The following is a 10935-nucleotide window of genomic DNA, read 5'->3' as shown; positions in this document are numbered from 1 at the left end:
AGTAAACATGTGTCAGGTTACTTATAAGATGGCCGTGATACGTCATGCGACGAACCATTTCGTTTGCCATAGGTTCAAAACTATTGTTGTTTGGTTTGCCACCGTCTATATAGACTCTTTGCAAGCTTTGTCTAAACACAATCCGACTCTTTGCAATCTGAAACAAAAATAAATCAATACGCGCGTGAGCGCGGCGTTGAGTACACGTGAACGAAACTGTTCTCCCCCCCACCACCACCACCGAAAAAAAAAGGAAACACGTCACGAGTGCAAAAATAGATCGCCACCGAGTGTATATTTAGTAACACAGAAGAGTCTGCAACTATTAGCAGCAGTGTATAGATTGATTGTGCCACTTGACTTATGTGTGTGTGTGTGTGTCGACCCGTTTCCTCCATTTGGGATTCGACCATCAATAACTAGACTGGCACAGAGTCCAGCGACACGAGCACATACAGGACGGGAGCCTAGCTCTTGTTACGCAAGAGTGCGAGTTCGTGACTGGCTGGCGCTTTCCCCTCCGTCTCAAGTCAAACGATTTTGCGTCTAGACCTCTTTGGATAGGAGATATATTCACAGTCGCATTCTCGGAGATATCATCATTGGACTTTTCGCTCTCTTGTCGTTTTCTTCCTCTCTCGCTCTCTTTTATATTATTATTACGAGAGATTGTTTGGAATAGAAATCTAGTTCTCATCTTAGGCGGAGTCGGCGTATAATCAAGATATGTCAGCACTCTCAAAGAGTTCCGAGTGTCATCTCTCTCCATTCTTCCTGTTGTCGTTACTAGACACAAACCGTCAAATCGCAGCAGCACTAAATAAAACCATTTACTTTTGCTACATCGCTTTTCTTTTTTTAATAAGAATGGAAGCGGATGAACCGGCGCGATAACAAAGAACGGACGGTGGCTGGGTTGGGGGGTAACGGAGGCGAAACTCATCGCCGTTGTCGCCGATTCAACTTTGATCTTTGAATCTCGTTCTGTACACTGGGCGATGTTATTTTTGTTTGGCTTAGACTGCGACTGTTTAGACTCCCCGAGTTACTGTACGTGTACTACCGTAAGGAATTGCCAAGGTTTATCGGGGTCGCAAGCCTTTTCAAATGTTTAACTTCCGGAAGAGGACTAGATCGGACTGCTGCTGGGAAGGGGGGAAAGTGCTATTTGATTTTCTTGCAGACCGGTGTCCGCTGACGGTTTCAATCCAATTCGGAAATTGCCCACTCCCAGCAACATTTTCTATCTCTTTATGTACAGTCGAGAATGTTTCAGATGAAACAAGTTCACGCACGAATCCCCCCCCCCCCGCATTTGCAATTTCAAGTGTAGTGTAAACCGCGATTATAATAGGCAACGTATATCGAAGCAGGGGTTGATCCGCACAAGAGATATATACATTCGACCAGCTTTTCCGACATCCACTTCACTTCTTTAATCTTGTCTCCTTTCCTTTTTCTCCTCTGTACAATCTTTCCCTTTTTTTTTCCTTTTCTCTCGCCCTCTATCTATAATGCATACACTGAATAGAGGCTTATCCGCAGTTGATATTCACATAACAAATCACGAAAATACAAAATAAAAGGCAGCAGCCGCAGCGCTAGAGAGAGAGAGAGAGAGAGAGAGCCATAAATAAGAGCCATCGATTTCATCGCCAATGGCAGGGCTGACGACGCAGCAGCCAGCCACTGCCGTGACGTCACAATCCGACCATCGCTCCGTCGATCTCTGTCGCTTTTTTGTCTTCGCGAGTCCCTCCCATGGCTGCTGGATGCAACTTTTTTGTTTTTGATAGTTTTCGTCTTTTGATGGCGGAGAGCGATACCAAATGTTACAGCCTATAAGCAGTATAAAATAAAAGAATCCGGCATCCGCATCCAGTTTGATACTATATATTCCTTGTGGATGTAATATAGACGACGGAATGCGTGCGTATATGTTTAACCGCAGCCGGAGCCAATTCGCAGAGATGATCGGACCTCAGGGGTATGCCATCCATTGCGCCTCTCGATAAAAGAAAAAGAAGAAAAACTCTACGCATCGTAACGGCGTCGCCATCGCGAAAATATGAAGTTCTAAGATGGGTGCGCCGGAGACTGTGACGATTTTCTTGTCTGCTGGATTACATAGACGATTGGCCGCACGCCGCGCTTGATTGCCTCCCATCCAGCGCTCCGATAGCTTCCCCGCCCTTGCTGGTATAACGAGTCTTGTGGTCTTTCCCCCAGCATCTATAACCGCCCAGAATCTATATGGACGAGACGGGCTGTACAGGGTTCTGTCATTAGCCTATGCGACTGGCTCTGGTAGGGCGGCGAGTAAGTATATATATACAGGCTACAACTCAATGCTACACTGCTAATCGACCAACTGAAAACGCAACAAAACAACCAAGCCAAAAGAGAGAGAAAAAAAAGAGGAGAAGGAAACGGAAATAGCCGCCAAAGACACAAATATAAAAAAAAAATAAAATAAAATAAAATAAATAAATAAAGTGGGAAAAAAGCGACTGGCCATCAATTTAGGTCATCAGTTTCTATTGGCTTTGCCTTTTGTCCAATTTTCACTAGTCCAAATGAGAGAGCGAAAAGCCATCAGTCTTTTTAATACGTTCCAACTTTTTCATTCCTTTCCAGATGTATATAACGAGGCCTATTCCGGTCGTTCGCGCGAAAAAAGTATATAGGAAACAGCTTGTTAAAAATGTGTTGCAAAAGAAATTAACCTCGTTGCTTCCTTTCGTCGTTTCAGTTATTTTGAGTATATTACAATTCGGCTATTTCAAGTCGATTCCTTCCCTTTTTAAAGTTGCTCAAATACCGTATCCTTTTTGGCTTTTTCACAGAGTGCGCTGCCTAATATCGTACATCTTTTCCAAGGTTCACTTGCGTCATTTCTCGGCAAACTATTAAAAAGTTCCCCCTTGAACGATATGATAATGCCGAATAGAAACCATTAGTCTTTCCAGCTATTTCAGTAGTAATTTACTAATCCATCAAAAGCATGCTGATTCAAGTTAAAGAGTTCGACTTTCAGTTTCGATAACAAAACTTGAAAATCTAATCTTGTGAATGAGGCCGAGTCGCCGACGAGAAAAAGGAGGCCAACAAGAGACAAACAGAAAATGTCATTGCATCCAATGAAATGAAAGAATGGCGACGGATGGACGACGTTCGTGATCGAATTACAGATGCTGTGCGGACCTGCAACTTCTTGATTGCTAGTTGTCTACATCTAACGACTTTGCTGCTCTATATCTATATGGAACTGGGCCGCGTCCGTCCCCGTTTGGCCGCTCGTTCGGCCTTTGTTATATGAAAACGGTCCATTTCAGAGCCCCGGACTCCGCCTTTTTATTGATCTCCTCCAACCTCCGGCAAAAAGAAAAATAAATCAAAATAAAAAAAAGGAGGGAAAATAGTCAACTATTCCGCAATAAGAACTTGATATTTTAGCAATAATCATTTGTTGTAACTGGTCCCTAAGGAAGGCGATGACGCCAGTTGGTTCGGTTCAACTTCTTGGGAGTCTGCCCAACAGGGAAATTACTTGGAAAAAATCCGCCATCCATAAAGTTTTTTTTTCGTTTCCCTCAGCTAGATCTTTTCAGGAACTGACCTTTTCCATCAATTTTCCGATCTACGCATGTACGACCCAACTTGGGCCGGCATATGTAGTACCAGCGCCGCAATAACCCGTACGCCATCGCTCCCGACTTTGCTCCTAGAGCCTTTAAGTCTCAGCAGCCAGTCAAAAAAATTACACGTGTAGGTTATTACTTTGCTTCCAGTAAAAAGGATAAAAAAGAAACTGATAAAATCAAAGAGGCGGACGTTGGCAGTCACGATAGCGGAACTCCTGGAACTTTAAGGAAATGCCAGACATGGAAACTGATGGAACCAACAACAAGGAAAAGAAAAGGAGCCGGAGAGATAAAGAAAGAAAACGCTCCTTTTGCTGCACACACAAGTACGTGTCAGGCATCAACGTCATCAAAAAGATAACGACAGACTGCCTTGATGAAAAGAGAAAGCCAAAAGATGCAACGCGGTATAGACATCAGCAGCCAACTGCGTCGCTGCTATTACATCATCGCTGTACTATGCTGTACACACACATAGTAGCTCGGAAAACTCCAAATGGCCTGGTTGTACACAGCGCACGGTTAACTGGAACCAATTGTAATCTTTTAAAAAAATTTCCACCGTTTTATCTTTTAAAGAACTTTTTCAACTTCAATGTCTGTCCGGGCCGTTTTGCGTGGAAAAATAGAAGGAGCTCGGCGACGAAGGAAACGTCGATCCTTATTCTCTAGCGTCAGTGCGGCGTGTGCCCCAGTTGTTTATTCATTGCCATCAGATTCCTTGGCTATAGATTCGCTGAATGGATTCGCTAGCGCATTTACAATAGATCCCCAACTCAACCCACTCTTTGTCTGTCTTTTGGACCATCCCCATTACAATGGCCAACGGCTATTATATCTCCGGCTAATGTCCAGCGATTACAATGGGCTCCCCATCTTCCTATGTGTGTATCTATACGGCTAGATAGATATACACATAACCTCCAGCACACACATATAATACATACTGTATATTATATCTATACGCTCCAATAACATTTCCGTGCAGGAAAGGCGACCATTCCGGGCCGATGGATTCGCCGTCCAACATGTATAGGGGTCAGGGTTTTCACGTTTACGTCACACATCGCAATAATAACTCGCAACAATAACCGACCGAACTAAGCACTCGTCGTTTAGACATCTACTAGCCTCATGGATGATGATGACGCAAGCCATCTGTATAGATCCTATTCACTGGATGGAACAGAATGCAGTCATCATTAATCGCCTGATAATCCAGCCGGAAGTCGCGGGATTCGTTTCAAAACCAATTGCGTATCGTCCGTAGCAGGTCGTGCATAGTTGAGATCACCATGGTCGAACCATCCAGGTGTACAAGTGGCTGAGTGTGTGTCATGTATAAAGTAGTCAAATCGCATTCATTTTTATGAATCGCTTTTTGCGTTCGCCTATTATAAATTACGTATGTTCAGTGGCCTAGAATAAACAGATTGGGAAAAAAGGCCGGGCTTGTTGATGCGCACACAAAAGCACGGGCAAGGGCCGGAGGGAGTGAGGGCTTCTGGACAAGTAGGTTGTATATTAGCAGACGACAGTTTGCTTAATGTGTCAGTCCCGAGGATTTGACGAATGAGATGCGGCGAACAGAAATAGAACTATGTATCCTGTCAAGCGAGTGCTTTTTTTCTTTTTCTTTTCTTTATTCGAACGGGAGCGTCAAGTTCGCCGAATCCCAGGCCCTGGGCAACAACAACAACAGCGCAACCACTCCCGCAATCTTTTTTCGAGTGCGTGATTTCTTTTGGGCCAAAATAATGGCAAACACATTCCTTGCCGGAGGGGAGAGAGAGAGAAAAAAAAGGAAACAGCCTACAAACACCGAAAGTGCATAACAAAAGGAGAAAAGACACCAGGAATTATTGAATTCCGGGAGCTGCGCAATCAGTCAATGCAAGAAGCGCGCAACGACAACTACAGTCGGAGAAGAAATGTTAAATCGAAGGGAATATAGGCCAACAGTCGGATGAAAGACGAGCGAAAAAGATAAATGTGCAAAACAAAAAGGCGGCATCCATGGCAAAGAACTATAGAGTCGCTGCTGGCAAATATATCCACGCATCTGTGTGTGTATATGTATACACACCATTTAAAATTGAAACACATACAACGAAACAAAGAGAAAAAAGAGAAAAACCTATCGGGAAAAGAAAACAGAGACGTTCTTCTTCGAACTTGTGACGTGCGCAGCTAAACGAGGTGCTCCGAGGAGCGGGCACAAATCAGCTCATATATAACTCGAGCCAATTAGTACCACAAACCGTAGCCCTGTGTAGACGTCGGAGATCCCGTCGGCATTAGAGAATTACACACACACACACGAGAGTGGGAAAGATCTCTCCGTTGTTTATTCCTTAAAATATTCACTCATCTTTCGAGTGAGCTGAGAACTTGCGCGGAAATTCAAGAGAAATAGAAAAAAAAGTTATTTTTGAAAGAACTAAATAGATCTAAAGACGTCAATGAATGCGTACCCATCTATACTGTTTAGTCTAGACTTATTGCAATAGTTTCCCATGCGAGCGGACCGAGCGTGATCGAGCTCAAAAGAGAACCAGCGCAATTGAAAACGTATGATCCCTGTTATTAGCGGAGCAAACATCTACCCCCCCCCACAGTCCACTGAGCATTCATCACCGGGAAAATAGTTCCGAGGAAGACTGGACAAACATCAGCGCAATGGCTATTTTCCCTGGCAAATAATACATATGTTGTACTAGTATTAACCCCACCCAGACGAGTAGTAATGAGCCCTCCATTACCCATCGACCCTCTTGGATGCTGTTTATTCTTTATGTCTGTTTCTTCTACTACGGCGTTCACATCAGACAAATAAGACAATGTCTACATGGAAAAGAGAAAATAGGGAAATAAGATTTCTGGTCGTGATTTGACACAATTAGACGGCGGGATCTGCTGCCAATGACCTAGCTATATAACATTCGTAATTTCGTATAGAAAAGTTGGGATCGGCCTCGGGATTGTTGTTACGATCTTGGATTACATGGGATTTGTATTTCTCTTCATCGCCGGGGGAAAAAAGAGGACAAGAAGAAGAAGAAATAAAAAAAAAAAAACGAATATCAAGATAACGGCGGTGTCACAATGGCACAATGTTTCGTCGTCACAGATATTATTCCTGTTTTTCTTTTTCCTGGCTTTTATATTTTCCATTTTCTTTGATGTCGTCATTGTTGTCTCGGGTCCCCCCTTCTTTGATATGCCCTGCAACATTGGATCCCCCCTCCGCAGAAAAACCCTACAACATCTTCTGTACGATTGTACAACATTGAGCGTATCGAAATACTCGGTCCAGATCGACATTTGAACAAGTCCCGATCAAAAGAGAGGGGAGTTGCTAGGATTTAAGAGAGAGATAGAGAGACGAGCATTATCTATTCGTTGTATAAAACACCATGTTATGCATTTATATACACACGGGCGACGACGCAGCAACCGCAACCGGGCGACGCGGCGTCGACTAACCAATGGGAATAACCAGCAGGAATAACGACATTCTTGTTGTTGTTATTGTTGTTGTTCCGCGGGGCTGAATGCGGCCAATGCACAACAGCAGTTGCCTTCCCGCTCTATCTGTTATTTCTCTCATGAATACATGATACGCATCCGGCGCGCGGTGGATGCACTTAAAAGCTGCAGCCTGTACACAGAGCGAGGCCGGCCGGCAGTAAAACAAAAACAAAAAGAAAGAAAGAAGAAGTCAACGTGAGGGAGAAAAAGAGGCTTCAAGATATTGATGAAGTAAAGCCATAAAAGACAAGAGACGATGACAGCCCCAGCAGAAGGAGAAAAGTTAAAAAGCGAGAGAGAAAAATAAAGTGTGTATGTTTTGCTGGGCGTCGAATAGCGTCGAGCTCTTGTTGGCAATCTTATTAGACACAGGGAAACAGCAGCAAGAGACGGAGCTGCTGTACACCAGTTTTTGATATATACACACAAGTCGAGAAGGAACAAAAGGAGGAAGAAGGAGGAAAAGAATAATTGTCAGTCGACTGGAAACGCAAAAACTCCAAGACGGAAATAAAAGAGCGGAGAGCCGACGCAAGCGCGTAGCAGCAGCAGCAGCAGCAGCAGCAGCAGCCCAGCACATATGAAAAGATATGAGCGCTCTGCTGGTGGTGTGGTCCAAAAAAGACAAAAAAAAAAGAAAAAAAAAATTCTTGGCGATTGCCAAGAAATAAAATAAAACAAAAGAAAAGTATGAATCAACCATCTCATTACTTTTTGTCTCCTCATTTCGTGCTTTTCACATGCGACCGACGAGTGTATTTATGTCGTTAGTAGTACTCGCCTAAAATGTAGCCGGCGTCCAATTTCACCAACCTAATCCATTGTGGCATTCTTTCGTGGAGCAATCAATCGTGCGAGCGTCAAATCCGTCGATTCGCAAATTCCATTCATTATCTCAAATCTTTATCCTACAAGACAAAGCATTTCACAGTGAGCTGGTAACGTATACTTGACCAACGTGTTTGTCAACCTTTTTTTTTTTTTTTTTGGGGGGGGGGGGGGGGCAAATCCTGCTTAAAGAATTGACGTAAGAACTTTTCACCATTAACTTTCTATCGTACATAATTCACGGTAATAAGTACGATTATTTTACATTGGTCAGTGATAGTGGAATTTTATAATCGTCCTATGAAATCTCACTCCATAAATCTCGCAAACCACTGTGCCAATCAAATCGTTTTTTTAAAATAGGAAATTGAAAGTATTATTTACCGTTAAGGACACAATTGTTGCAGTAGGAAAACGCATGGGCAGAAAGCATAAAACATGTTGGCAAAATACTTGTTAAGCGTTCAAATAGTTTGATACAAATTAAAGTACCATATCCATTTCATTTCATCAACATTCTTCAGTTTTGCAATTATGTAACACTTCCAAGCAGTACGAAATTTTGTTTTTGCAATGCGTTATTAGGTAATCTTTAAGTAATGAAACTGGGGTAAATGAATTAATAACCTACCGCTGCTGTGTTCCAGTGGTGGTGGTGTTCACCACTCTTGTTTTGCTTGTAGAAAAATTTGAAGAATTGGCTTAAACTGCGTGCGTTTATAGTTGTGAACCCTTCGCCCCTCAATTTGATACATGAGAAATCAGGTTTGACACATTCGGTAGCCTAAATAAAGCAAGTTGATTGTCACCGGTTGTCACGCAAGATGAGCGGCGTGACGCTTTGATCGGCTCAAACCGTGTCATCCCTTACAGTCTCTTCTCCACTTTTGTCATCTCTCATCTCCTGGTTTTTTTTGTTTTTTCTGAGAACTTTTCCCTTGACATGAACTAGATAGAAAAAATCGCTTTTCGAGAATCAGTTGATGATACGAATTTTTAGTTTCACATTCAACTTTTATTAGGATAAAACCAGTTTTTCATGAGTAATGTACACGAAATGACGTCTAAATAGCGGCCGTGTTTCCTCGCTACAGTCCTTGTTAATTGCCAAATCAAAATTGTCAACAATCAAATGAAAAGAAAAAAAAAAAAACGGCTGATCTTTTTAAAAATGTCGTGTCATACTCAAAATCGTCGAAATGATGGCGGACTTTTCAAACGTGTCTTCGAAATTGCGAAAGTGTTCCAGAATGGCGAAACTTCTTGAAAACAAACATATGAAAATGCCAGTGACCATGGTGTCTATATTATTCATATCTTCCGGCTTCAAAACTTTCATTAAGTTTTCTTCCTATTTCACAGAGATGATAGTGGTAGTATATCGAGAGTTTACATTTTCAAATGATTGTGCAGCTTCTTGACATTTACCAAGTGTAAACTGTATCCTTGCCGCCAGAGAAGGAGATCTTCCACCAGGTTAAACCTCAAGACGCTGTCAACCGGGAAATATTTGGAGTTGAATCCGCACTCGACGTGGGGATCCAATAGGCATCCGCCGGATAAGCTAGTCAACCTCCGTTGCAAAGCTGTCAGTGTATTAACTATAAACGACACATTTCAAAAGGAGTTTTTATAGGGGGGCACCAAATTGAATTTGAACGTCCAACGGCGGCAACAATTTCGGGGGGTGTTACCTTTTTTCATTATCTGGAAGATTTCTGTCTAATTCAATCCTAGTATTGTAGGCTATAGAACACGTAACTACAACTACTGGTAATCCACCTGCTGGCACAACACCTGAAAGCGACGATTTTTAAAATCCAGGTTCGTCCATGAGTGCTGATGGAGCGCAGTCAAGAGGTATAACTGTTACTCGATGAGGACTAGTTCACAATGGATCGCACGCGATTCCAATGGCCCGGTCTTTATAGATTGTGTGTGAAGACTTGAATGAACCCAACCTTTTCACAGGAGAAACAACACAAAATTGGACAGAAAATAATACCGAATAATACACCTCCTTATAGGTGATGAACGCCCTTTTTTATACTATCCTCGCTATCCTCCTCTAGACTTTTTTGGGGGGCTTGCCCAATATAGTCATAGCTTAATATCAGTCCTGGGAAAAACAAAGGCAACTATACAATTTTGTTCAAAATGTCAGATTACAATATCAAGTTCTGGAATCAACAACGCCAGTTCAGTCCATTTGGCCGACAGCAGTAGTCCATCGGAGTACCGTCTCCATTTTTCATGGAAAAAATGGCAATAGTTATACAACTGCCCTGCAGTGATAACTGTAAAAAAAAATTCAATTAATTTAAAAAAAAAACGACTTCTTGTGCCTATGCTTTATAAGTTTAAAATTTAAAAAAATTTCTTTTCGATCCGCCCAACATAACTCGACCTAAGTTATTTGATGACCCATGGGTACGGGTCATGCGTGACGACTCATGTTTTTTTATTTTATTATAGAACGATATAAACAGGTTCAAAATCTGTTGGGGAAAATAAAGAAAACAACTCCTTAGTTTAAACTTCTGAGAAAACCCCCGTCCCATTATACAGATCGAGTCAACAGCCCCAACAACTATAACAACCAGACGAGTTCACCACAAACAATGTTGAGTTTCACATTGGACGCCAAACCTTATTATTATGCACATTTTGTCTTCTTTCCTTTTATTTGATCTTTTATTTTTATCATTTTTTGTTTTGTTTCCCGAAATCACTATTCAAATCACACGTTTCGAACATGACGCAGTTCACTCTCTTCCACTGGCGATACCGTCTTTGATTGACGTTTTTCCAGCATTTATGTCACGTAATATCACGTTAATAAGTGACCGGAAAATAACTCGTCCCAACTACCCTCTACACTGACTTGCATGAATAATTTGAGTCGAAACTCGAAAGATGTACCTCCGAAAGA

The 10935-nt window shown here is 42.2% G+C and overlaps 1 protein-coding gene across 1 annotated transcript; it reads right to left on the bottom strand.

The window, feature by feature from the left end:
* Positions 1-8992: 8992 nt before the first annotated feature.
* LOC124313459 lies at positions 8993-10338 on the bottom strand. The gene is made up of 4 exons (XM_046778402.1): positions 9698-10338; positions 9432-9604; positions 9189-9354; positions 8993-9100 (listed from the first exon to the last, which is right to left on the bottom strand). Exons 1-4 carry the CDS (start codon positions 9705-9707, stop codon positions 9012-9014), a joined length of 438 nt encoding a protein of 145 aa, XP_046634358.1. The 5' UTR covers positions 9708-10338; the 3' UTR covers positions 8993-9011.
* Positions 10339-10935: the final 597 nt, after the last annotated feature.

Source organism: Daphnia pulicaria, chromosome 9 (genome assembly GCF_021234035.1).
Source record: "Daphnia pulicaria isolate SC F1-1A chromosome 9, SC_F0-13Bv2, whole genome shotgun sequence".
In the NCBI taxonomy this organism is placed as follows: Eukaryota; Metazoa; Arthropoda; class Branchiopoda; order Diplostraca; family Daphniidae; genus Daphnia; species Daphnia pulicaria.
The sequence above is the reverse complement of the archived record's forward strand: the minus strand, read 5'-3'. Positions and strand labels throughout refer to the sequence as shown.

What these genes read in the sequence shown, in the direction of transcription:
- LOC124313459 (XM_046778402.1), bottom strand. An exon ending in AAGGATACAGTTTACACTTG is followed by an intron (nt 9,355 to 9,431) that starts GTAAATGTCAAG and finishes TCTGTGAAATAG; the next exon opens with GAAGAAAACTTAATGAAAGT. An exon ending in CATCATTTCGACGATTTTGA is followed by an intron (nt 9,101 to 9,188) that starts GTATGACACGAC and finishes GGCAATTAACAA; the next exon opens with GGACTGTAGCGAGGAAACAC.